General features: G+C 44.3%; 1 protein-coding gene across 2 annotated transcripts in view; it reads left to right on the plus strand.

The window, feature by feature from the left end:
* The window catches only part of FGFRL1 (fibroblast growth factor receptor like 1), a 168242-nt gene that overhangs the window by 129710 nt on the left and 10718 nt on the right, over positions 1 to 27814 (plus strand). For both annotated transcript variants that reach the window (XM_068679639.1, XM_068679638.1), the window contains exons 4-5: positions 22045 to 22125; positions 27373 to 27657. In XM_068679639.1, coding sequence (XP_068535740.1) covers positions 22045 to 22125; positions 27373 to 27657 — 366 coding nt within the window. The remainder of the gene's footprint in view (positions 1 to 22044; positions 22126 to 27372; positions 27658 to 27814) is intronic.

A 27814-nucleotide genomic window follows, 5' to 3' on the forward strand; every position in this document is an offset into this window, starting at 1 on the left:
GTTTTATTGTTTTGGCCAGCTGCTTAGAATCACAGGATGAAATTCATCCCTGATGTTTCTCCACCGTAAGCAAGCAGAGGAGCAGGGCCAGCAAATGCTGTCTCCTGTGTAATTCCAGTGCAATAGCACCAGCGGTGTACATGCCCCGTTCCCGTTCCCGCTCGCACCGTCGCACCCACCCGTATGCACACGTCTGGGGCTCCCCGTGCTGCTTTTATTCCGAGCACATCACAAATGCCACACATTTCTCCCCCACCAGTGCTCCCCGGGTTGCATTGCACAGGATACCTTTGTCCTTTATTCTTTACTGCTGTGCTTAATGTCCCTTCTGCCCATTTAATGGTAAATGTCAAATTCTTCTTGCTGTTTTCTGGATATGCCTCCGCCGCTGTCTTCAGTGTAATGGAGTGATGACAGATGCGATTAGACCGGGTATCGTGAGGAGCAGCATCCGTCTAGCCATGGTGGTGTGAAGGTCTGCGTGTCTTATCGTACAATCAGAGTAACCCAGGAATCTGGAGTATTTGGGTAAAATCACTGGAGAGATGCTTTAACGCGCATCCTCTAGACTCAGCCAGACTCCAGGAATTGCCAGCGAGACCTGTTGCAAGCAGTAAGACCTCTCTACCTTCTCCCAAATGACACTTTTTTATCCTGCAGTCAAGCATTCAGCTGATGCGCAAGTGAGCTGCATACACGAAGCTTGCCACGGATTTCGTACAAATGATTTTAATCCTTCTAAAAGCCCCCCCATCATTCTGGGTTGTGTAAATAAGCTAAAAAAAATGAGGGCTAAAAACATGGATTTTCTGTTCTTTGCTGGAATGCTACTCTGGTGTAACTGAGAGGAGAATTTGACCTGCTGTATCCGCTTTTGCAGAGTTCAAACCATAATTCCAGGCCAGATTCTAATCTGTGCCTCTCGCTCATATTTCACTGAAGCTCTCAAAAAATACACATGCTGTGGACCGAAGTGCAGCGTTGCAGGCAGTGAGCGACTATTATCTGGCCTGAAGGGTCTTCTGGCCAAAAAAAAAAAAAAAAAAAAAAAGATAGTGATCAAATTGCTGAAGTGAACAACTGATGGGTTTTTTGAGTCTTTAATTTGTTTTCCTTTGCTTGGAAAAGCAGAGCACGTTTGTCTTTAGAGCAAGAGGCAGTTATTGATAGCGCTACTTAAGTGAGCGAAATAAAATGCTTGCAATGACAGTTATCAAAGGTTAGGTCCCCAGAGATAAAAAGCTTTTGTGTGCATAGGCGCTCCAGCCCAATCTTTCTGTGGGCCCACATAAAGTATACAACAATGTGCTTCCCTTCTGAACTTTTTTGGGACATGGTATGGAAAGACTGTCGCAGTCTTCGTGAAGTCAAATCCCAGATGGGTATTGGTTTCAAAGGGAACGATGACTAGCCAGTATGTTAAATATTTTAATTCAGTAAAGCCTCCTGTTCTCCTTGATGTTTGCTAAAGTTACGTTCAGCAGCTGTAGAGGAGAATGTGCACAAGAAACCGAAGGAGAATCCTGTGTCCTCTCTCCTCTTGCCTAACCAATAAATTTTAGCACTGAGTAGGCAGCCACAAGCCCTCCTCACCTTGGCCCGTGGGGTTGGGAGATGGGCAGCGAGGGGCTTAGATGGAAGTGGAGCTGCGAGCAGCTGGCCCAGGTGCTCCGAAATGGCACTTTAAAAGCTATTAACATAGTGAAGGCTTTTGAAGGCTACAGAGCCATTTGTAGCATAATCCTTCCGTTTTTCTCCCGCAGCCCGCTGCATGCTGTGGCTATTAGACACTTGTGCGGATGAAGCCCACCACGCGCATAGCTCTGGGGAGGAAAACGGCAATAGGTGCTTTAAAGGCAGGCAGCTGCAGATAATTGCTGTTTGTGCTCCGAGTCTGATACAAGCAGTCATGTCCGACCTGCCCCATTTTTAGGTAAACTTGAGTTTTCCCAGACCCCTGGGTTATCTGGGTCTGGGCAGGACTTCTTGAAAGGTGAGAAATTAGTAATAGGAAAGGGTTGCTGGGGGAAGGGTTGCCTTGAACTTCACAGTGCCAATATATTCTGCAGTAGTGGAGAACAATTCATTCTACAATGTTAGAGGGTTTTTTGCAAGCAATTTCTGGAGAAAGGGACAGTTTTTGCAGTCAGCCAATACAACAGCCTCTCCTCCAGAGTAGCTGCCCTGGCTTTTGGTTCCTTTTGCTTTCTTCTGCTAGTTTTTGGCTTCTGTCAGCCCTGTCTAATCTTACCTTGCCTAAGCCATGAATCAGAGTCTTTAGACCTGCTAGATTATCCCCGTGGATTTAAGGCAAGCCTGTGGGGCTTCTTGATCCATAGCTGATTTCTCACTGATGCTCCACTTTCCTCTGAGCACCTCCTTGGCTCTGGACTGCCCTGCTTGGCCAGGCTGGAGCAAAGATGGGAGATATCTGCTTCCCATGCTGAATATGCAACAGTTAAAACATAAGAAAAAGAAGCCTTTTTTTCTTTTCTTTTCTTTTTTTTTTTTTTTTTTTCCCCTGGTATTAATAAGACTGAAAATGTTCTCAGCTGTGCCTTTGCACTACAGGTGTCTCTGTTTTTATGTTCTGTAAGTTATGAGGCATTTAGCTCATTTTCCAAGAGCATCTCCTTTACTTTTCACAGGGCAAAGCTCAAATGTGTCATTATGCACTACCTGCGGCTGGTTAAATCGGTTTCCTTTAACAACAATTTTTTCAGTGCTGCGTATTTGATCAGCTTGTTTCTTTTCATTGTAATTTATTGCCAGTTATGTTTTCCTTGTTCAAAAGCAGTAATGTATGACATAAAAGCCAGCTTTCCCCTGCCTCCTGGGCTGTGCTTGTCAACTGTGTTCACTTATAGCTGCTGCCATTTTAATAAACAGTTCCTGCTCTCAGATCTTGAGGATACATGATTAAAAACTCCAGCAGCCAAGACCCACAGCAAAATGCAGTGATTATGATGGAAAAGGCAAGCCTTCGACTTATCTTTCACCTTAGGGAAATGGGGAAGGTGGAAAATTTTATACTTGTTATCCATTCCTTCTTCTTGCACAGAACAAGGCCATCTAAACAAGTATATCCTCACCTTTCTGAGAAAGTTTATCTTGCAAACTAAAGGGTTTCAACATATTTGTGATGCCTGCCCAGTTCCAATCAAACACCATTTGATCTGTTCCCACTGGAACTTCACCTCTTTGCCTCTATTGCAGGGTCATCTCCCTTTTTATCCCATAAATCTCCCATGCTGGGGTGTCTTCACAATGTCCACCATTCCGTCAGGAGTCATTTGTTGCCAAATAGGCTTTTTGGCAGTGGCAAAGATGAGTAACTTGTTTTAAGAAACCCTAAGAACAGCAAAAACCATGTAGGGCCAGGTAGAGTTTCCCATGTGTGGGGTATTCCCTCTCCTAGAAGCATGTGGGAATTCACTCATGTCCTGTCTGACTTGGTCAGGGATATTGGAAGCTTATCCCTGCAGAAGCACAAACCGATGTCTGCTTATCTGCTGTGCGCAGACAAGGAATAATGTTTTTTGAAAAAATAGTTCCCTTTTAAAGCAAAAGTTTTAATAACTGGGGCCACTGACTGTGAATACAGATCAGGTTTTATCATAAGGATTACTACTGGTTAAGCACACAAAAAATATATATATATAAATAAATAACAAACAAAAACAACAAGAAGTAGATCAAATCAGATATCAAAGAACTCACACAAATAACCTACATAACATATGTTGTCCTAAGGCAACTTGTAACTGAACAGATGGTTTTGCATCTCTCTGCATTGCTGCTGCTAACCAGGTATTGCATCCTCTCATTCAGCAATACCCCCGCACAGTTTAGGTGTGATTTAGATTTGGTTTCAGGCAGAAACTTTGAAGGGTGAAGGTGGTAATTTTATCCAGGCCTTTATTCCTAAGTAATTTGTATTGTTCCTTTTACTGAGACCTTCTACAGTTTGTGCTATTCACTATTTTTTTTTTAATTATTATTGTATTCCTCCACCGCCACCCCCTCTCCCATGGCATTGTTTCGACCTTGTTCATGTAATCCCTTCTTACATGATGGAGAACACTTAAGCCCTTCAGGGAGAAGCCATTAGAGAACAGTTTCAGGTTCTCGGGTCTTTCAGCGTTCTTCACGTCTATCCCTAAGCATTAAAGTCCTCTCTCCATTATTCTTTGAAACCAATGAAACATTTTAATTGGCTTTAGTGCACTTTGATCAGGCCTGTGGTTGTATAAGGTTGTTGTTATGCTGTACAAATTGTTAAAAGAGCTTGCATTTAGCCTTTCCTCTGAAAGCATCCCAACATTGCTCTTAGTTATTACTAGCTCCTTGTAGTGGGAACCTATTGTGCAACTGGTTGTAGACGGTTGGGTAACGCTTCTGTGATTAATAACAGCTCTCAAACACACCAGCAACTCCCATTTCAGACCAGTAGAAATGGCGTCTGCATCTGAAAGCAGAGCCTGGCCTTTCCTATAGGAATCAATTTGCCCATTGCTGTGCAGCAACCACAGAGAAGCCATTTAACAGTACAAAACCCACATTGTATATGAGATTAGAACAGGAAATATGGGATTGCAAGTTGAAACTGCATGGTAAATTTAAGTGAGTTATACACACTGACTAAAACAACATGCCTGTCTATCTGCGTCTGTGCTCCTACAAGAGAGGCTCACAAACTGCCCGCATTTATCCTCATGTTACTCCCAGTTGGTGGGAACCCCTTGGTCCTGGTTTCACAGATGAGGTCCGGGGCCATCGGCAGGGAAGGTGACCCCGGCGGTGGAGGAGAGCCTGGAGCATGGAGCCATGGAGCTTGATGTCTGCACCACTTTTCCTTTTCAAGAGTGAGGAAGGAAAATGGGAAGGGGTTTCCATGCTTTTGAGCTAACAGCTCCCTGAAAGTCTCCTCTGAGAGATGGCTCCTGCACAAAGATCATATGGTGTGTTTACCTTGGAGGTGGGTGTGCTTTATTGTCTCCAAATCAGATTTTTAACTTTTATTTTTTTAAATCAGTAGCAAAAAAGTCCTTTCTCACTCTGTTATGCTTTTTTTAAAGGCGAATGGAGAGAAATGATCTGCTTTTAGAATTTCTTAATTTTTTTTTTCCTGATAAGATTAACCCATTGTTTATAAAGCAGAAAACATTTTTTTCATTTGTCCATTGAACAGGCAAAACCACAACTGCAATGAATAATGCATAATTAACCCCTCTTGTCTGGAGAAGATAACACTTAAGACCCACTGCACTTCTCTCCCTGTGGAATAAAGTAGCAGTGGTGTTAATCCAAACCAAACATTGGAGTTTTACAAGCAGATGTATTATTATTGCAGTTGTAGCAGTTTTATAGCCAGAGCACAAAGCTTCTGAAATTAAGGTGATATTTAATCTTCTTAAGACTGCTGGGCACCAACTAACCACTTATGCCATAGAAAGGAGATAGCGTTCTGCCTTCTGCTCTGCTTTATACAAAATTAATGCCACACATCGGTTTCTGGGAAGTTTCCAATGCAGTTTTCATTTGGAATATCTAGTCACTTGAGTAACGCAGAGAAATAAAATAGAAGCAATTTTCTGCTTCATTTAAAACTTAACCCGAAATTCTGCCAACCTCACCCTGGCAATGTAATGAAAAGTTTTCAGTTTGGGGCTTTGCGAATGAATGCCATGTTACGAAGCCTGTTTTGCATCTCTGGTGTCCTGGCAGTGTCTGCTTCTCGCTTGTGAATCATAGAATCATTAAGGTTGGACGAGACCTTCAAGACCACCTGGTCCAACCACCCCCCGACCACCACTGTCACCACCAAACCATGTCCCCAAGCACCAGGCCCAACCTTGCCTTGAACACCCCCAGGGACAGTGACGCCACCACCTCCCTGGGCAACCCGTCCCAACACCTGACTGCTCTTTCTGACAGAAATGTCTCCTCATTTCCAACCTGAACCTCCCCTGGCACAACTTGAGGCCATTCCCTCAGTCCTATCACTGGTTACCTGTGAGCAGAGGCCGACCCCCAGCTCCCTGCAACCTCCTTTCAGTCAGTTGCAGAGAGCAATAAGGTCTGCCTTGAGCCTCCTCTTCTCCAGACTAAACCGCAGTTCCCACAGCTGTTCCTAACAGGACTTGTGTCCCAGGCCCTTCACCAGCTCCGTAGCCCTGCTCTGGATATGCTCCAGGGCCTCGATGTCCTTCTGGTACTGAGGGGCCCAAAGCTGAGCACAGCACTGGGGTGCGGCCTCACCAGAGCAGAGTACAGGGAGACGAGCACCTCCCTGGTCCTGTGGGACGTGCTATTTCTGATATAAGGATGCCATTGGCCTTCTTGGCCACCTGGGCACACTGCTGGCTCACGTTCAAGGATGACCTGGTGCATCCCCTTCTAGAAAGCTTCTCCAGAGAGTCCTTCTGACTGCAGGTGGCCTTGACTGGGCTGCCTGCACATCGGGCTGGGATGACGACGGGCAGGTTTCAGTGGTGTCAGTGGAAATCTACTAGCTGAGCTGAACACACTGGGTGATGCAGGACGGCCAGCTCACTCTGTGCATAAGTCTTGCAGAAGAGGGTTCTTCCAGTTTGAAATGGAGAGAAATTATGGTTACACCAGCCAGAAGTCAAATTAAGGAAGATTCATGTGGAAGCTGATACCATTTTCCAACTGTATAATTTTTGAGTGCTCCAAGAGCAAAGCCAGCACAGCTAAGCCCTGCTGAGCTTGTGTTCCTTGCTTCCCTGCTGTGTTATCTCAACGGGGCCCTGCCAAATCACCCCGGCTTGCCTCTCCCTGCATGGGAGTCTGCCGGGGCTGTCACTAATGCTAGTTTCAGGGTATATGGATAGTGAGGTCTGTAGCCTTCGGAAATGCATCAGACAGCAGATCTGAGTGCAGGAGTTTGCTGTAAAAACAGTGACTAATCTCTACCCAGATGTGGTTGGTTTGGAAAGTACATGGGGATATGTAATCAGGTTTCCTTGCAACAGGCTGGTGATTGTGCAGTGAGATATTGGGCCAGTTCGTTACACATCATGCTGGTACGGGAAAGTCCTGATCGTCTTGAGCGCTCCGAGATCCAGTGACTTCAGCAGAGAGATGCAGTAACTTAAGCCTTTTATTTCTTATAGAAACCCCAGCCACAGATGCGGTCCAAAAACCCGTACTCCCATTTGGTTGCGAGGAGTTCGTCTTTCTTTCTGAACAGGAGTGGAGCTCTGTCTCATCTTTTTCAGGGTTTCTTAGTTATAAGACTTCCTACATCATGTTTATCGCAAGGATTTTTTTCTGCTTCTTCTCAGTTTGTGGATCCCCGGCATTTCCATCAGAAGTACAGACAAACCTATATTGAAAGCATGGCTACTGCAGCTTGGTTTGTCCTCCTCCAGAAACAGTTGTGGATTTACAAACCAGAGGCTGAACTACCACACTGCAGCGCTTCCCACACCATTGGTTCATCACAAGGGCTCGCTTCTTCTCTTGGAAAACACATTTTTATTCCATACATTCCTCTCTCTGGTTGCTTCTTTCAGCGAGTCTCCTTTGGAGGATCCCCTCTCCTGCGTTCCTCCCATCCCAGTGCCATGATGCTGCCTTTATTCTTGGTCAAATCACGGCAGCCTTTCCTCCTCCCCACAGCATTCATGTGTCCCAGGGCAGGGTTTACCCCAGGCTTCCCATTGCGTCGGCCTCTGTACTGCTGCCAGACGATACTCACAGTATATGCTGTGGGTGATTCTCTCAGCCTCTGGAATGAATTATTTTATTGCTGCCAGCTTGTCAGAGAAATCAGCTTGAAAGCTGAGCCAGAGAGCGGTCCTGGGAGCGACCAATTCAAAGTGGAAGCAAGTCACCATCAAGCAAAATAAATAGGGGAATGCATTGGCTGGATAAAATGAGCACTGGTTTATAGGGGAATTTCAAAAGAACCAATTAGACCTCAATAGGGAACCAGGTCTTATATTTAAACCTTATAAATATACAAATCATGACATTCTAATTAAGCGCTGTTGTTTCCCAGGTTTTGTTTTTGAAGGGTATAGTTTTCTGTTTAACTGCTGTTCTTGTAAAGATTTGGCATGGTCTGGGACATTTTTCTCTTCTTGGTTACTTCGCCAGGAATTTGCATTCCCGCTCTGTGCCTGCGCTTTGGTGTGCGTGCTGCCACTGAAAAGGCTGTGAGTCATAAATAAAAGAACAATATGACCACAAGCACCCCCTGCAGAGGAAGAAGAAAGGCATGAGTAAAATAATATGCCAGAGAAAATCGCAGACCAGATAATTTATCCGCCCCTAATTATTTCTGGGCCAGAATGAGGTATTTCAAACAGTAAAAAAGCAACTTTTTTTTTTTCTTTCTGTGATTTCAAATGATTGGCCTATTACAATTTGACTTAATTTTAGTTGGCTGTTTGTCAAGAAAAAAATTGCCGAAGGTCACTTACGAGCACTACAGAATCAACTGCATATACATTTCTGAAGCAGAGTGACTGTTTTTTTCATGAGTTTCTGACACGTTCAGCCATTCAGACTCCTACGTCTCGAAAGAAAACACATCTCAGGTGTCACGTTAATCTTGTTGGTATGAGATTATGGCTTGCCAATTGCTGATTTTGGATGTAGCTGCCTGGGTCGTTTAAACGACTTCAGTGTAAGTAGCAATAATGGGCTACAGTGGCACAGTCTTTCCAGAAGACGAGACACAAAAAAAACTATGCTTGTTAAAGCAAAAAGGCACCCCAGAAGTAGGAAATTGAATATTATTAATGAAAACAGAAGGAATGATTAGGAATGTTTTCACATGATGGAGCTCCTCATTTGGGGTGTATAACCACGGGGACTTCACCAAGGGATCTTGCTGAACCTTTTCTCCCGAATGCAGCGCTGCGAACATTCCTCCGCGATAATCTATGATGTATTTGTAACATTTGCATGTAATCTGTCAGGCAGGGCCTGTGCTGTAGAGCGTGGGAGTTTCGGGCCCGTGGGATTTGTGAGGCTGCAGATGCAGAAGTTGGAGTCAGTCAGATTTGTGGCATGAATGGGGGTTTCCCTGGTGCTAGAAGAAGTGAAGAGTAAGCCCTGAGTGCACTGCAATCTGACTTCACGCAGGCTATTCTCACAAGGTTTCCATTTCCAAGGCTTCGATGCTTTTTGGCATTGTAGTCCTCCTTTTAAGCTGATCCTCTGCAATCTTTCAAGGTTCACCCGCAAGTCATAATTGCCCTAGAGAATAACAGCACATGGATGCAATGAAACGCATTTGTAAAAGTGCTTGTTTTTGTATTGATGGGGCTTTAGCTGCTTGTTATCTCTGAGCATGATTTAGAGGGACATAAATGTAGCATCTCAGCCTTACACATTCGTAACTCCTTCCATCAAAAAATCTCAAAGCATTTTACACACAGATGTAACCGGATAATATTGCCTGTTGTCTGTGTGGCATCTCCAACATCGGTTATCATCATTCTATACCATATGCCAGGGTCTAGAGTATTCCCTGAAGTATTTTACATAGGAGAAATACATGTAAATAGAATATCTGGCAATCTATGAATGGCTCACAGGATTTTAATCAACTGCACAGTTTTAAAATTGGCATTTAAATCCCTCTCACATCTGTTGTTTAAAATAGCCAGCAGCGTGTGGGACACATTCACTATGTAATATTCATATGAGTATGTTAATAACAGTATACATTATTGCAGTGAAAAATAAGGTGTGTAAAAGCAGCGCTCATAAAAGTAAGTATTTAGAGGTTTTGGAGAAAGCGTTGTTTAATACTGAAAAAATAAATATTTTCCCCACAGCTAATGCTGAGATATATTATTTGTATTTTGAATGGAGGGCTTAAACGTTCCCATTTGCACCCTCGGTGCATACTGTGGCTTCCACTGCCCTCCAGGATCAGTCCTTATGGGGTAACTCACGTAGAAAGCTAATAAACTGCACCTGCTTTAGCTTCTAAATATCAAAGGTGGTGAAATACTTCTTGGAAAAAAGTTGTTTGTGGATCGTCAAGGCAAGGTCATAGGTGACAGCTAACTCTGGTTAGGTGCTAGCCAGCTTCGGTTCATTCATAACCACTGGGTTCAGATTGCAGACCTAGTCTGTCTTCTCAATGTGTTTGTATGGTCTTCGTGTCCTTGTCACCCTCCTGCAAAATAGATTTGCCAATGCAGATTCTCTGGCGCTTTTTCTTTATCTCAGTAAGGCCCTTAAATAGGTCCAAGGCATGAAGTGTGCTAACAAGGGGTGTGTTGTGTCTCTGTATTGAGTTCTGACTGCTGGGGAAAGCTGCACCCTCACTCTCCAAAATATGCAGCAACTCTGCAGCTGAGCACCCAAAAGCCTTGAATCTGAAAAAATCAACTGAAAAAATCTCGCCTTTCACTTGTTTTGTTACATAGCTGTTGTCTCTGGTTCTTTCTGGTCCCGCTCTGGTCATCATTCTCATACACTGCTGGTCCTGTGCTTGGACAGGGATTCAAAAAAACCCAAAAACTAACAACAAAAAAGCACACAGAAACACAAAGGAATTTAATTCCATCCCACAGGAATGACTGTACTACACTAGTCATTGTTTTGAAGTATGTTTTAGAAATTTGTAATGACAGCATTGCAAATATATAGTTAATTGTGGAGCAACCATTTTTACAATTTGTGTTTTACCCCACATGGAAAGCTATAATTTACTCCTTGTAATTAGGTTAAGTTTAATTTTGGCGAGACACAGGCCCGTATTATCCAGTGTAATATACTGTAATCCTCACGTTAGGTAAGGTGCCAAGTATTCCGTTTGTTTTGGGAGCCAGCAAAATTGCCACTTGTCCGGAGTTGTTCTTGGACAGAATTGTGAAAGTGGTCACATTTTGCTACTTGCTATTCTTAGTCAGACAATGACCCAGAGATGTATGGAGCATTCGTTGAACGTTATGTAGAAGGTGTATGGCACTCCGCTGATAAAATTATGGATTTGACACTGTATGGGGAGAATGTCAAATATCTGTCTACATTGTATCTTTCATGATCAGACCAAAAATCACACTTTTTTACCTTTAGATTTTCATCATGCTGTGAAGTACAGTGTTGAGAGAGTTTGTGTGAAAAGCAGAGGTTACACCGCTGCCGTATTGCTATTCCACTGCTACACGTCAGTTTGCTAATCAAAGATAAATCTAAGTTGAACAACAACAACAAAGTTAATGGAAATTTGTTTTTCCTCTCTTCCCTTTGAATGCCTTTTCTGTGTTTTCTATCTTACTAGTTTACCTGTCCTTTATAGAGTTCATTTATCAGGATATTTGAGTATATTGTCATAGGTTTCTGGTTGCTGATGGTTGCAATGAAATTGATTTTTGAAATCCTGCTTATTACACATGTGGACTGTTTTCTGAAATTGGAGTTCTCTTTACTTCTGAAATCTGACACAAAGGATTCCTTAACACCATTTTCTGCCTTAAATGAATCAAACTTACATCTTAGACACTCCAATGTCTATATGTTCTTTAAAGTCTGATTGAAAACTGTCATCCTTCATTGATTTCATAGCACTTTTACCTTATACAGGCACGATTATTGAAATCAAAGTTAAAACATAGTACACTGCTGATGGATCTCAATGAGGTGTGAGTTTCTGCCTCAAGCAGACTGACAGGGGACTCACTTTTCCCATTAAAGATGTTATCCAGCAGTTCTCTCTGAGGCTTAGCTTCATTTGATAATTGCCATGCTGCATAGGATGTTTAATCTCCTTCCATGAGAGATATTTTTCCCTTTCTACCAGAAGACTGTGAAATATGCAAGCCCATAAGGAATGTTTAAATAATTTTCGTAATGGTGTTGAAGAAACAGCTGGATCCACATTCCTATCTGTAACATCCAGTATTGCAATTCCCAGTTCATCGTGATGGATTGAGTAATTCCACACTAAGGAATTAACTCAGTGTTTGGAAGGGTCAGGATTGTACAATTGATTATTTTTGTTTGATTATGAATGCCATCCAAAAATACTTCTGGTACTCAATCACTGACATGTCTGACTCCTCTTTCCTTCTGACCCCTCTGGAAATTTCTTTCAGCTGGCTATTTTGACTACATGAAAGTTCAGGGAGATTGAACACATATCAGTGATGTTCCTACACATCTGAATGAAGGAAATAATGGACATCGATCAGTGCTACTTGGAAGGGGGGTGATAGAGATATAACTTTATGTGAGGAACAGCAGCTGCATAGTGGTTAAAATAGAAAGCTGAGCGCCAGGTCTTATCAGTTTATCCTCGGCTCTGCTGTAATCTTCTTCTTATCATTAACCTTCCATTAGTCCTTTCAATGGCATGCCTCCCTCCCCCAGCCCTAAGCAATTTAGGATTGTTGAAGGTGGAATTTTGGCCTATGTTCTTGGGTGGAGCGTTCATACCACCTCGCTTTTGGCACCCTCTGTGCATGGCTGAGGCCCCCTCTGTCATCCCTTTGCAGTCAGGGAGGAGAGGTAGATGTCAACCTGACCTTCTTCTCATTCTTTCTCCTAACTTGGGCACTAGAGTTAGGTTTCTAAAGTAGGGACTATTTAAAAGCTGTAGGTAGCAATGTAAATCATATGACACTACCCAATTTCTATTAATATTGTATAAGTAAGAAATGATTTATTACAATAAATAATTTCAATAAAATTGTTATAAATGCAGATATTAGGTTGATTGGTGTTGTAAATGAGACTTTGCTTCTCAACTCTATAAAGGGATGAGAGACCTCTGTCATTTGCCTTGCAGGCCAAAATGGGTAGATGCTGAAAAAGATGTTTCTTGAGGAACCTCAATACATGGGGCATTCACTCCATTCCTGCACCATCCAGACAGAAAACTCTCTAAAAGACAGAAAACTCTCTAAACAGGAACTGTCTTTCATGCTGTGTGTGAGCGATGTCTGATATAACGGGAACCTGTTTCTAAGAAATCCTTGATACATGGTGCAATTAAACAATTAAAAAATACTGGAAGATATTCTCAGTTTGTTCAAGGGCTGGAAGAGCAGATTGGTAATTGCTGTCTTCGGTGCTACTATTTCATGCCCCAAAAATGCTGGGGACAAGGCAGAAGCCTAACCACTTGTCTTGTTCTCTGATTTCTTTGCCTTTTCATCCTCACCAGCAGTAGATGGGGAGTGTAACCGCAGACTGGTGCCTGTGGTGCAGAGCTCTGGGGACTGCTGTCTGTGTGTGATGTAGCCTGCTGATAAAAAAAGTAACCTCAACAACAACAACAGAGAAGGAAGAATTGTTTTCTTGCCTCCTGTGGAATGGAGACCTGGATGCAGGCGGGAGGTCTGGAGGAGTCGGCGTGGCGGAAGGCCTGTGATTGCCTTTGTAATGTAATTGTGATAATGGTAGGTCGGGGAATTGCAGTGGTTCAGCGAACAGCTCCAGCCATCTCTCCTTGTGGTTCTTTTTGTGGTTACAGCAGTAGATGAAGCATCCCTACGTGCAGATGTTCCAGGGCTGAGAATGTGTCTCTGATGACTTTGTGAGCTCCACGGGTAACGATGGACCACAAAGAGCAAGGGAAGAACCCAAACTTCAGGAAGGCTTCTCCCTCCACAGCTTTATGGGAAGTGGCTGGGGAAGAAGGGGGAGAACTAGCTGTAAAGGAGGTGCAGACCTGACCCAGATCCAGAGGAGATGTGGGGACAGAGAAGAGGAGAAATATGAGCACGGTATGCCCAGATCTCACCCAGGTCTCATCTTCATGGAGTCAAGAGCTTGGAAGATCTCCAAAGTTCCACTGTATAAATATAGCCACTAGGGAGGGTTCGGTTTTGGTTTGTTGTTGTTTTTTTTTGTTTGTTTGTTTGTTTGTTTTTCTGGGGTGGAAGAGAGGAGGATGTGTTCAAGGACTTCTTATTCATGATCATCCTTTTCTGTTGAGCATTTTCAGTCTTGGTCATACAGTTATACCATAATCACAGAAACAGTGGAGAAGTTGCTACCATTTGCTTTGGGACCCAGATGAGCCAACTTTGGCAAATGGATTTGCAAAATCTCTCAGCCATAGGTAGACTATTATGATTTGAAATGTTCCAAAGATTGAGGGTAATACAACCTCTGCTTCTCCTAGGTGATATAGTCTAACAGATGCCCCTCTTGAGAAGCTCACATACATTGAAATTTAAACAGTCTCATTCTATATCTTGTTATTTGTGTATTAATCCCTTTATATATGCCTTAAATAGCCCAGTTTTCTGAAGTTCCATCACTCCACCTTACTTCTCTAAGGAAATATGTGATCCTTTTCCAAATCAAAGTTTTTTAACCAAGCATAGGCTATAAACCACAGCATTCTTTAGTGGTCTGTGACATTACAGACTAGGAGTGTGTCTACATCGCACTCCCAGCAGAGGATTGCTGTGTGAAAAAGGAATTGGTGGTAAAAGAGTTAGCTCAGGTGCTGATAGCAGCTTTTGCACAGCAGTGCTGGATTCTCTATGGGCTGCTAAAACTGTCCAGAGAAGCAGAACAGCACACCACTGTTCTCTTGGAGCTATATTGGTGTCAACCCATAAAATAAATTGGCTCTGATATGTCTATGCTACCCCAAGTCCACCCTTTTATTCTGCAGAAGGGAGTTATGTCTTCTTTGGTCTTAAAGTACTTGCTCCCAATATTTGTTCACCTGTGCATTGAGATGTGGGATGCAGTAATAAACAAAAATGTAGAACTTTGTCATCTACAACTGAAGGGTGATGGGCCCATCCCTTATTATTTTAACCTAAAAATATGGGACCAAAACGACAGAAGTTGGGTTTCTTCATTCACTGACCATGACTGTTGTGCTTGTGGTGCTCCTCCTGTGTTTCATGAGGCAAGTGGGCTGACAAGGTTTCATTTGCAAAGCATCAGGCTTATAGAAAGACTCCCAGTACTGGGGCTGAAGTAAAATCCGTAACATTTTTTACATGGAAATTCTCATGAAAATAGCCAGAGCTGAAAATACCAAAAAAGCCACTAACACAAACTGTCTATGTATAAATATTCAGGAAATTCTAGTATCAATAGTTCTGGTTATTTCTGGTCCAACTGGCACCAAAGGCAATAGGAGTAAAGTCTTCAGTGCCCACTACAGAGCCAAATTCTCTGCCAGTAACCTTTTAGGTTTAAAATAAAAACCAACACAACTAGAGTGTTCCTTGGCTATGTGTTCCTCTGAGTGGATTTCTTCTTTTTCATCTTGAGGGGTTTTGTTTGGCAAGGCCCAAGGAAAGGGGTTTTCTCCAGGAGATTTTTTTTTTCATCCATCTAAATATTCCTGATCCATTTGCTTTCACTGTGCCCTTCCAAATAAATTCTAAGCACATTTTCTGCCTTTCCATGGCATCAGCATTGTTAATACAGTGGATAGCAGTGTTAATATAGCAGGCAGGTTAAGGAGTGGCAAGCAAGAGATCAAGGGTTGCTGGAGGAACTATGAAAAACATCCAGAATGACATCTAAGATTTATACCAGGTTTGTATTAGTGGGATGGATTCAGTGGAGACTTTTCCCATCTGACTTTGGCATAAAGGAGGGTTCAGAGAGAAGGCTTGCTAAATTATACCTCAGTGATAGGAGGAAATTCAGAATTACTCAAGATACAAACTTTGCATCTTTTTCATGATTTCAAATCAGCCTTGAATTGATCTATGGATTACAGTCCCAAGAGTCCTAAAGCCGTAATCCAGGCCTCAGAAAACCATGAAACGGGCTGAAAATATCATAAGATCTCAAAAATCAGTGTTTTGTTCCCATTCCTCCAAGTCTTTAGGGTATGTTTGTGTAGAGTTCTTCTTTACAGTCACAAATGATAAGAACTGTTATTCAATAACACAAAAATAAAGAGAGAGAGAGATTCTCAAGCACATGCCTGGATCAAGGTCCTTCAGAACCCCCCCAGATATCACAAGGCTAACAAGACTAGCAGTAAAATCCTGGCAGCTGACAGAGGTAGCTTTCAGATGGAAATCATACGCTAGCCAGTAGGTTGGGATGCATTTCCCTGGCCGCTGGGGGTTAATACCCGCTGAAATTCTAAGTGAAACCTGGAGCGTTAATCCGCATTAAGGAGATCTGGGGAAAGCAAGTGCCTTAATCCCCACAAACCCTGTGATAAAGTTGTTACCGCCTGTCTACATACATACCTCCTGGACCATTCATCTGGGCATCAACAGAACAAGTTGGGATAGCAGAAGAGCCGCTAAAACAAGTACAGAATGATTTTTCCCTTGTGCTTCCCTTTTATTACATTATTATTACAGGAAATCCTGAATTTATCTGAGATAAACTGTAGAGGCTGACTTTTTCAGACTGTACGTACTTTCTTGTAAGTTTGTCTTCTGCCTGCTGCACCCTCAGGGCTACAGGAAAACAAGTCCAAACACCTACTGGCCTATCTCCACCCCTCAGTTTTATGGTGAAGGTCAGCAGAACAAATTCTGATTTAGCTCATGGGAAGGCCCAAGACCCACGTCTGCCAAGGAACTTCAAATTTGCCACTCACTGGACCTCTGCAGCAGCAAAGGACACCGGGGTGCAAATATGATGTGCAGACATGATGCATCTGGGGAAGCGCGAGAGTTGGCTCTTAAAGCTGGAGTTCAGAGAGGTCCCTTTCATTCATCCATGGGAGAAGGCCTCATTATAATTGTTCAAGCCTGACTGGATTACATCACTTTCCCCCTCATTTCACTCCCTCCTCGCTTGCCTCCCTCCTTTTATTTACACCCCTTGTTCGGCGGCAGCGTGGAGCGGGGGGCTGCCTTAATGATGCATGCTGATCGCTTCATTCCCCGCTGCCCCCCCATCGCCTCCCCCAGTGCTTTGAAGTGTGCTCAGGTCTCAGGCTCCAGTTCAGAGGTCACTTTGTTTATTTATGCAAAGCTGGCTCATCTGTGAAATGGGGCTTTCAAGGCCTCTGACATCAAAGGCTCCAAAGCTGGTCCCATCAAGTCAGAGCAGGGACTGGCCTTGCATTATAACAAATTAAAGCAACTTTGTGAATCATAGAGAAACATTATGGTTAGATTTTTTTGCTTCGTAAATTGGGACGTTGTTTTGACTTGGGGATGGCTTCTAAGAACCTGGTGTTGGCCTGAAAACAAGTCATGCCCGTTTGGTTAAAACACGAAGCCTCCACAGAAAGTCTGTGGGTAAATAAAATTTGATCCTGGCTCGGTAACAGTCTGTGAATATTTCCCATCAGTTTCTCTCAGAGTCGGACTGTTATGCAGAATTTTCCATTTGTTTTAACTTTTAATAGGGAATGGAATGGTTCTGCTATGGTAATAAACAGAAACTATACCCCGCTTATATGGCGCTCTTTGTCCCTTCAGATCCCCTTTGTTAGGTGATGGAGTTACAGACTGAAATCTCTTTCTGGAGAAACCCAGCCTGCTTTGGGACAAGGAGCTGACCAACAGGACACACAGCAGGCAATATGTGTGGACCGTCATGCTTTCTGGGGTGTGAAAGGGCAATTTGGCCCATGACATCAGCACTGATAATCAGGGCCTCGTATGCTCAGACGTGCCAGGTCTCGGGCAAAAACAAGCCCATGACTCCCCATACCACCCCACCCCACACTTCCCAAGCCTTCATCAACATCTGACGTGCGGGATCTCAGCGTAGGAGCCAGCTTGGAACAAGATCCCGAAGCAAAAGAGGGGCAGCGACCACCTCTCTGCAGGTCACACCACCAGGGTGGCATTCCTGAACAAACAGCTGGTGCCTCTGGATCCATCCTGACCCCATCTCATATGGCCAGTGAGGTATACGGAGGTGAAAGGGGTTACATAGGTTTGTCCCTTGTCCCCGAATATATCACCTGACATCATATGGGAGTCTTCCACTTCAGGTTTCTTGACCAACCAGTGTGCTTTGTAACACCATGGAACCAAGTAGTGAGGCGAGGACACCTAAATCATGTACACAGAGTGTGTTTTCCTACCCCCAGATACTCGTGACATAAAATTAGTCAGTGATTATTTTTCAAGGCAGGTTTTCCACTTCGTCTTCCAACTGGCTGCTCTCCTAAGCTTGTGATAGTGTCCAAGAAGTCCAGTACAGGATGACCTTCCAATATAGGTCACAGAAAAGGGAGCTCGTAGGAAACTTCAGCAGCTCATCCTCCTTAGCACTGCCTCTTGCGGTAATTTGCTGGCAGCAAAGCTGGCAGTGCTGCGTAGCTGGTCCCTGCTGCCCTTTGGCTGCAGGCTGATTTTTTTTGTATGTACTTATCACCCTGACCCGGCTGCTTCAGAGGGAGGTGACAAGAGAATGAGTAAGCAATCGGCTTATTAGGTCATTTTTGAATATAGCTAAGACTCCTGTGATTTCTGCTACAAACCCATCGTTTTATATGCCAGTCATACATATCTGAATGTGGCTCTTTTTCTCAGGTGCACCCTCTGTCTAAGAAGAATATTGCCAGGCCAGTTGCATTTGCAAAGGCTGGGGTGAAATACAAGCAGCAGGCCTTCAGATCAGGTGGTATTAACTAGATCTTTCAGACCTTGTTGCTCTTCCTCATTGGTATAATTCAGAGCTTGCTTCAGGCTTCAGGTTAGGGCCGGACCAGACACCTCTGAACTTCTATAAAATTTTGGCAGATGCTTCCCATGCAGCCACAGTATAACTTTCAATGTGGTTGTAGCAGGTGAAAGTCAAATTTTGGTGATAATCTGAATGAAACAGGCCTCTTCATCCTGGGGGTGTTCCTGGGATACCTATCTCTTGCTGTGCTGTTCCATTTTATATAATAATAAGCTCTTTTTTTGGCTCTCTGTTACTGCACTTCAGAACTTAAAATGCTCACCCAAGGTGCAAGGGAGGAGGTTCAAATCCCTCTGAATGCAGCCGAAGAGGGACTTGACCCTGGGTTGCTCCCATCCCACGTTAATGCTTTATTGTTATATTACTGGCTATTCTCCTGGCTCGCTCACACTTTTAAACTTGGCCTGAGATTCCTGTGCTCCAGGGAATCCTCTTCCAGGTGAGCTCTGCTGAGTTGCATCCAGTTTCTGGATTTCTTTTCTCAAGGTAGGAGCCCAGCTAACTGCATCTTGCAGCTGAAACGGAGATGTCTGCAGCATCCCCTCACCCAGTGCACACCTCCGGGTATGGGAAGCAGTAGTTTTGCTCAACACAAGTTTCCATGTTTGCAACATTTCCACCACCCCTCCCCGAGACTTCTGCTGTGTTTTGTTGTTAACGTTACCGCATTCCTAACAAACATGAAACTGGTTCCAGTGGATCTAAAACAACATGCCTAAATGCATGCAGTTACTTATTTAAATCTTGCTCCGCTGCCAAATTATTTATTTCATAGGCTCAGCATGGTGGCATTAGCTATCCTGATCTCTTCCTCCAAAATGATTTTCACTGGGTTTGGTAGGTTACTCCGCAGGTTTGGGATTTGGCAGGATAACAACCAAAGAGGCATCTTCAAAGGATCAAAAAGAATCAGAGCAATTTTACTCACATCAAAAGCTTGGCAGTGTGTCAAGAGGTGTTGGGGATGCCAGTCGGTCCCTGTGTACAGGCAGGAGGAGCGCACATGGGCTGACATACTGTAACATGAGGCAGGAGGCAAGGGAGGCTACACCGCCCTTTGTACATCACCCTGGGTAGGATTAAGATATAATTGACAGAACATTGCCACTTAAACATCTTAGCCGCTTTTAAGATATTCAGCAGCTTAACAATGGGCAGGAATCTTACGTCTCCAACCACAGTTTTCCTTTCTTCTCCATTACCCGACGCATTTTTCTAATTGTGCTGAGGGATTTGCTAAGTTCTCTGTCAGAGGGCAACCAGGATTTCGTTTGTAGCCCTACCGATACTTAAGTGAAAAGTTGTACAAGCACCAGAAGATAATCAGCTCAGTATTTTGACTTAAAGGAGACGATCTGTCATATGCAAGCCATCATATATAATGTGTATATTTGTATTCCCTCCATTTGGTTTGCCAAGGCTGTAAAATTATATTTGCAGAACACAGCACGTGGGTTACGAGCCTCCTCCGTCAGTCGGGCTGCAGGCCAGCCCCGGCGCAGCCTGCACGGTGCATTTGCCCTCGCGGCGCTGTGCAGGAGGTGCTGTGTGCTGAGCCTGGCTGCGTTTCACCCTGCTGCCCTGAGACTCGGGCTGGGAACTGGCCTGGGAAATCCTCCGGGCTTCCAGTGACAGACACAGGGCGAGGGAGGTGGGAAGGGCTGGTCGGCTGGAGGGAGCTGCCGGAGCAAGGGCACGGCATGCTGCTGCCCTGAAAGCTTGCTTTCCCCCTCGAAATGACAGCTGCACATACCTCCGGGGGAACTGTGCCGAAGTCGCTGCAAGAAGAGAAAAAAATCTGCCAGGGGTGAGGGGGGACAAACCCAGATGGCATTGCAGCCTCTCTGCTTAAGAGACAGCAGCAAACGAGACTTGAGCATGTGGCGGCACAAAATGCCCCACGTTGAAGGGACGGGATGATTTTCCAAAGTAGTGGAAACTGGGGTGAGGATGGGGTTAAATCCATGGTCTTCTCTCACAAAGCCTGTGCAGAATTTTACACACTAAACTCTGTTTAAGCACAACCCATCGTCTAAAGCAAATGAAAAGAGCAGCTCTACTATTTGCACATTTTGCACACACACACACACAAAAATGGGGCTTGTTCCTCTCATTTGCTCAAGACCTTTTTTCTTATTGGTTTTAGAAGCTGAGTATTGGAAGGATTCATTACTTAGTTCAGGTATTTTTGCTTGTCATGGTGGGTTTTACCTCATAGTTCCTTACTGAGGTAGACCTGTTCCCTGCCTTCACCTGACCCCTCTCTGAAAATCAAGCTGCTCTCACAGGGCTGAAATATGAGTTTAGGCCTGGCTTCATCTCACACACTTCAGGCACTTCGATGCACTTCAGGAGCTGAGTAGCACTTGATGAAGAACTTCACCTCCCTGTGGGGCTGCCCACTGCGGCCTGCGGAGCGCAGGAGCAGCCTTGGTAGGGCCTTGTTTTGCTGTAACATCACCCATAGCTGCTGGGTGTCCCTCTGGTGGGCTTCCCTCCTGGTGTGTGGCATTGCTAGGAGAGCCGAGCACTTGTGCTATAAAAGCAGGGCTGTTTTGGAGGAGGAAAAAGCCTTTCGTCCTCGTTCTGGTGCTGTGGAGGTGTGAGGCCACCAGCACTAGCACCCCCTGGGTTGCAGAAGGAGGCTCAGGGCAGTCTCTGGTTCCCTCAGCCCTTGTGGAGACCTTTTAGGTGGTCAAAGCACAGCAGAAATCGGAGGCGGAGGCTGCTGGAGGAGGGGCTGATGTCTATCTTTTGGCGATGTCTACCATTTGGTAATGTCTACTTCTGCTAGTGGTATAGGGCACAGCGTGGAAACTTTGATGCTGCTCCATGATTGCGGTATAGATAACTGGAGTGATTAGAGACAGAGCAATGTGTCATTGGTAAAGGTGGATGGGTGGCCTTAATTAAAAGAAAAAAAAAAAGCTTTTCTACTCTATATTGCTTTGCCATGCCATTCAGTGTCCCTTGAGGGCTTATTTGACCCCCAGCAGACCTGCTTGCTCTCCTGATTTTGTGGGGAAGCTGAAAGGCAAATTAGTGGCCCTAATTCCTTGCCTTGTGCTCTGTGTGACTGATCTTATAAGTCTTCCCCACCTCCCAGGTTTAATTAGCTGTAATTTTGATTTATGCCATTATTTGCATAGAAGGTACAACAGATCAGCTCCTCCTAGGGAACAGCAACCTGTAAACATAAACAAAGAGGCTTTTGTCAGCTATTAATGGAAACATTGATTAATCTCCCATTGCTTTGGTAGCCTGCCGAAAAGCTCGTAAAGCAGCAACTAAATTGTTCATTAAACTGGCCATGCTGTAAGTGCCAGGACGTGAATGCCAAATGTATGTTGAGTGCCTTTCAGCTGCGTGGTGCCTCCAAGAGGAAATACAAACTCCTGTTAGCACACTGCTGCATTGCTGGAGACCTTCCTAACATCGTTTTCATTTCCTTTGCAGATGACACCAGCTCAGGAAAGAACAGCCAGGTACCTGAAGGTTCGAATGGAGAATATGAAGATCACTCTGGGAAGCAATGGGGTAAGGAGCAGTGAATATTTTACCTTGGTTCCTGCTTCAGTGCTGTTCACCCAGCACATTTCTCAGTCACAGAAGGAAAGGAAAAGGCAGAGCAATTGGAATGAGTTCTCCTTACAGATGCTCAAATAATAAACAGAGTCTCAGCTGAATGTTGGTGTGAATGGATCCCATCCAAGCGTCCTTCGGCGAAATACAGCCCATCATCTGCTCTAGAGCCCCCTGCCTTATACCCCAGCATGGTTCTTCTTTGAATTTGTTTTTCTGGGCAGTGACTTTCCTTCGCATGTGCAGCTATTACAGCTTTCATAGACTCTCTGTAAAAGGTATATTGACTTTTACAGCAGTATTTCCAAAAGTCTTCAGTGCCAGCATAACACCGCTCCCACTGAGGGCAAATGGGAGGTCTGACTTCACTTCATCAGAATTAGCATTAGGCCAAAGCTGAGTATTTTTGAAAACTACCCTCTCTTTTAGACACCTGCATGAACTTCTCTAAATCCCAGACTGTTCAAACATAGGATTTTGATGCTGTTGCGGAGCTTTGGGGAACTGCTAAAATCTCTCTTGGAACAGGCTGTGAATCACTGCAAGACTCACAGATCCAAAGTTTGGCCCAAGCACTCCTTTAAGGACAATAAGTTGTCAGACTGATGCCAAACAGCTTTTGGCCATTACTGACAGGAGCATGATGTGAGTTTATGACCCCAAGGGATGAAGTACAGCATTTCCATTTTGCTCCCGCAGTTCATCCCTCCTTTGAATTTTATAACACAGAGACAGCTTTCTCCCACGTTCGTGGCAAGTGAGTAACCTCATAGCAATGGTAAGGGTGGAACCTGTCAAGCTGTCACCAGATGAGTCCCCACCACTTGAACCGAGGCCAGTTTCCTTTAGGAGTTGGCAAACAAAGGACATGGTGTGCAGTGTAGTGTAGTGCAGTGTAGTCCAGTCCAAAGCTAAAGGAGGCAGTGCCATAATAGCCTTGAATTACAGATTCATCTGAGCCTGAGTATGCTCTGAGAGAGGAAGGTAACCTCCGCTCATTCTGGAAAAGGATAATAACATTTTAGAGCTAGAGAAAGGATGACTCAGGTAAACTCCTAATCATGAGGCCATCAGAAGGGATTCATTAGCCCACAAGAAAAGTTGCCATCTCTCTATCCTTCATTACCCTGGTGGAGATAGGAATAGATACTGAAAGTCATGATAGATGTGCAGCTAGGAGAGCTGGTGGATGACAGATCAATACCACAACGACATTGCAATAAAAGATGTATTTATTACTAAAATTCATAGGCAAGCATGTCCTCATAGTAGATTGTGTTGTCCCTGTGCTGTCTTGGCCCAGGTTTTTACAGTGCTGTCTTAAGGGCGTTCAGTGTGTGTCTCGGGGTCTCAGGAAGAGAATGGGTGACAGAGCAGTTTGTGTTTGCAGAGTCCTGGACCCTAGAGAAGTGGGAGAGGAGAAGCATGGTGATAGTCCCACTCTGCTTTCTAGCTACCATCATGGAATGAAATTACCAGGGAAAGGACCTTCCCCACAAGAGCAGGGAAAGTTAGATACACCCATTCTATGAAAGATCAAGCTCTTATTCAAAAGTTTAGAAAGTATTTCAGTACTTAATAATACCATGTGGTTTTTTTGTGTGTAAGTATTATGAAAGCCTGAAGTGGTATTGACCATCTCTATGTGGTGGTAATCATGGCAGATCACAGCAGACTACATATTTTAGTTAACCACTTAAATTGTTTTTTTGCTTTGTATGAGCAATATCTGACAGGAGCCTCTAGGACTAATCCATGCACCTCAAGGTGTCATCTAGGGAGAGAGGAGACCACTAACCTCCTTCACAGGTCTTTGTGCTGACAACCTTCTGCTTCATTTCGTTCTCATTAGCTTGAACCTTCATGGTAAACAGATTTCAGCAAGAAACCCGTACACAACACTGTGTCTTTGTCCCCATCCACTTGTGTTTTCCCTTGCTCTTGCGTGTGGCATAATTTATACTGTACAAATGTGCAGTTCATGTTTATGAAGCAAATGCCAAGTGATGTGGAGGAGAACAAGAAACCAAAGTATAAATAACACAGAGGCACTTTGTAATGGCCTTCTCTGGCACTCCAACAAGCAAAACTTCTGTAAATGGTACAGATTTGGGGACAGACATTTACTAGCACCAACTCAAAGGAGACTTTTTCTGTCTCCCTCACAGTGCTGCTTCTCCCTCTTTCTCCTTTGTGCTTGCTGGGTCTCTTTTTCTCTTGTATATGTGCGTGTGTCTCGTTCTCCTTTTTTGTTAACTGGCCTTTTTAAACTTGTCCAATTCAGCTTTTGTCACGGAAACATTCAGGACTGTTTAAATGGGATCTGGTTTCAGCGTATTGCATGCAGCCTGGAGTAGCTTTTGAGAACACATAATCGCTTAACCTTCTCTAAACAGAAGAAGAAAGACAGAAAGAGCCCAAGGAGTTTAGCTTTACCTGCAGCTTGGTGTGCATCTGGGCAACATTGCATGAGAAGTGAATGCAAAGCTTCAGATTTGTGGGAGTGACAGTGTGAGAAAAAAAAAAAAAAGAAAAAAGTTACAGGCCTGCTTTAGAAGATAGAGTTTCTGTTTTGGAGTGCTATTACTGAGCAGGGAGACCATGTCCTTCTGAAATATTGCTGTGGAAGCAGGGAAGAGATAAGGGAAGGCCTCATCTTAAGAGTCACTCCCTTGACTCTGCTCCACACAGACAATATAAAGGACTGTCCTATTTCAACCAGCTCTTTCGTATGTTAATCCCAGGCCAGGAATCCTATCCTGCAGGGATCTACCTGGGCTGCAGTCCCTGGTCTCAGAGTAAATTATTGCGATATTACAGAATAACCATTTAGATCCATTTCCTGGCTGGTTCCTAACCCCTCCTTTGCGCCTTGCAGACATTGACTTCATTTCTCCACTGACAGCCCCTATCAACACATCTCCCTCGGCTCGGACTTAAACATCAGCGTCTCAATGCTCATAATGTGCAGCCCTGATGGGGTTAATCGTCTCTCTGGGAGGGTGATTGTTTTTGCTGGGCAGGGGCCTCCTCCTGCAGCAGATCCTCAAGGGAATACCCAGGCGTGTAGGCCCGGCGAGCTGTGGAGTGGGTCAGTATGTCACACTTGCTGCTCAGCTGTCATGGCAAGGATTCGCAGTGCCGGAGTTGCTCCAGTTCATTAGATTACACATGAAAGCCTCTGCACGGAGAGCAAAGCATTTCTGAGCAAGAGTTTGAAATAACATGAAATGGCTGGGACCCAAAACGACAGCCAAAGGGGGCAAGAGAAGGCTGTGGAGGCAGATGGCTTCTCCTACAGAAAGGGACTCGGGGAGAGGGGTATGCCAAAGGGTGTCTTCTTCCAAGAGGGAGGGACGTGGGTCAAGGCTGCAGCGGGGTGAGACCACCAGGGGTTACATTCACAGACCTCAGAGGCAACGGCTGCAATTCTCTGGTGTGTGGAGGGGGGAAACTGCAGAACAGCCTCTTTCAATCAAGCAAAACTCCACCATAATGCACATCCCGAAGCTCCTGGCTTGGCCTTGGTCAGCAGGTCTGGCTCTGTAATAGGGAGTCCTGCTGTCCTGTCCTGTAGCAAACTTCCCTGATACCTTCCAGCTTGTTTTGGTGTGTCACGTGCGACTGAGGCTGTGGATCTGCAATTGCTGTAGGTGAATATCAGTGGCTGATGGGCATAATCCAAACCAATATGGCACAGAGCAGGCCAGTTGTCAGCTATTTTTTAATTTCACAAGCAAAGGATTTGGGAGGATTTACCAGGGAGTAGGAAAATGCAGGGTCACCACCCTCTGGGGCTGAAAAGAAAGATTATAGTAAGCAAAAGCAGGATACAAAAACAGTGAGAGAAACGTGTTATAGAGCTGCCAAATGGACTTGGGAGAGACTGGCTTTGTCAAAATAAGAAAGAAGAGAGGTGAATCAGGCAGGAGTATTTTGGAAGCAGAGGGAGAGTGCCAGGTGGCACTCAGAAGAGGTGTTAATCTCAGCAGGAGACTGTGGTTAGAAGTGCCCCTGTACTGACATTGCATAACTAAGGTAACTTTAGGAAATTTGTAAATTCTTTTGAATTGTTCTTTCCATGATACTATTAGAGAAGCTTTTGCCTTGCAACTAATCATATACTATTGTTTTAACTGTCTTAAAACCTTTTGTAAAGAATATTTTCTTTCTATTGATTAGTTAGACCAACTCATAACTTTATAGGAAGATCTTCTCCAATATTACTAACACTACCAGGGTGTAAAGATGTCATCTCTTTTCTCCCTGGAATTTTTACATAATCTGAATTAAAGTTAGGTGCAGTTGGGAGTAAAACTTTTGACTTGTTTTTTTAGATATTGCCAAATGGGGACCTCACAATTTTCTAGTGTTCTTGCCACTGCTGCTAGAAATATTGGTGTTTTCCTTACTAAATGAAGGTAACTTTATCTTAACCTGTGGTTTTCTCCACCAGCAACTATTGCTTCAGCTTCTCAGTTTTGGGGATGGACAGGCATGGGGGTGTCTTCTAATCACAAACTCAAGTTTTGTTTTATTGGATCTTTCCATTTGTTTACTTATTTCTTTGTGCCTTTCAACATGAATGCTTTAAAAATTAATGTTGAGTGAATCTCATACATTTTAGTTCAGATCAAAGTGTAAAAGTCTGGCTCACTTCTAAGACTTTGTTACATGTTGAGTAGAAGTTCCATTAAAGCCAGTGAGAACTAAGAAGCAAAACACATCTTCAGAAAACGAAGCTTCAAGTGACAAGCAAAAGATTGAGACAATGGTCAGCCCAACAGGAATCTGAGTTTTTTCCTTTGGTCTTGGCTAAGGGCTTGCATTTGTGGCATGGAATATGGTAACAATTACAATGTGATTATGGGGCTGCGTTTTGCCTTCAGCTGCACTAGCGTGATTTTGGTATTATTTTGTGAGATGTGACTCACTCAGTTGCCTTATGGAAACGGAGGAATTCCAGGGTTGTACTGTGCAAAAGGCTAACGTGGTGCTCCTTGCAGTCCACTAGACATACAACTGCATCTGACTGAAGGGTGCTACGTAACTTGGTTTGAGATAGAATATGAGGTATGGTGACATGCTGGCATGTGTGGTGCTGCCAAGTGCTTCTCAAGCAATTTGGCATAGCACCTGATAGAAGTATTCTCCTTTATATGTCCTTTTCTCACCACAATCAATTGTCCTTGCCTTTTGCAGCCCAGCCCAGGTTCACGCAGCCTGCCAAGATGAGACGGAGAGTGATCGCCCGTCCTGTCGGCAGCTCCATCCGCCTGAAGTGCGTGGCCAGCGGGAACCCACGGCCTGACATCACGTGGCTGAAGGACAATAAGCCCCTCACGCCCCAGGAGATTGGGGAGAACAAGAAGAAGAAGTGGACGCTGAACCTGAAGAACCTGAAGCCAGAGGACAGTGGGAAATACACCTGCCGAGTGTTTAACAAAGTTGGAGAAATCAACGCAACATACAAAGTTGAAGTAATCCGTAAGTGCAGCCTGGGGTGCAAAGGTGGGGAGGGAGATTTTGGAAAGGGGCTGGCTGAATAAAGAGTGTGGTTGCAAGGATGCAGTGCTGACAGCTGAATGTAGACATGGGGATGCATTAGAAGTATCAGCAGAAATCAACAGTGAAAACTTTTTTG

Source organism: Anas acuta, chromosome 4 (genome assembly GCF_963932015.1).
Source record: "Anas acuta chromosome 4, bAnaAcu1.1, whole genome shotgun sequence".
NCBI lineage: Eukaryota > Metazoa > Chordata > Aves > Anseriformes > Anatidae > Anas > Anas acuta.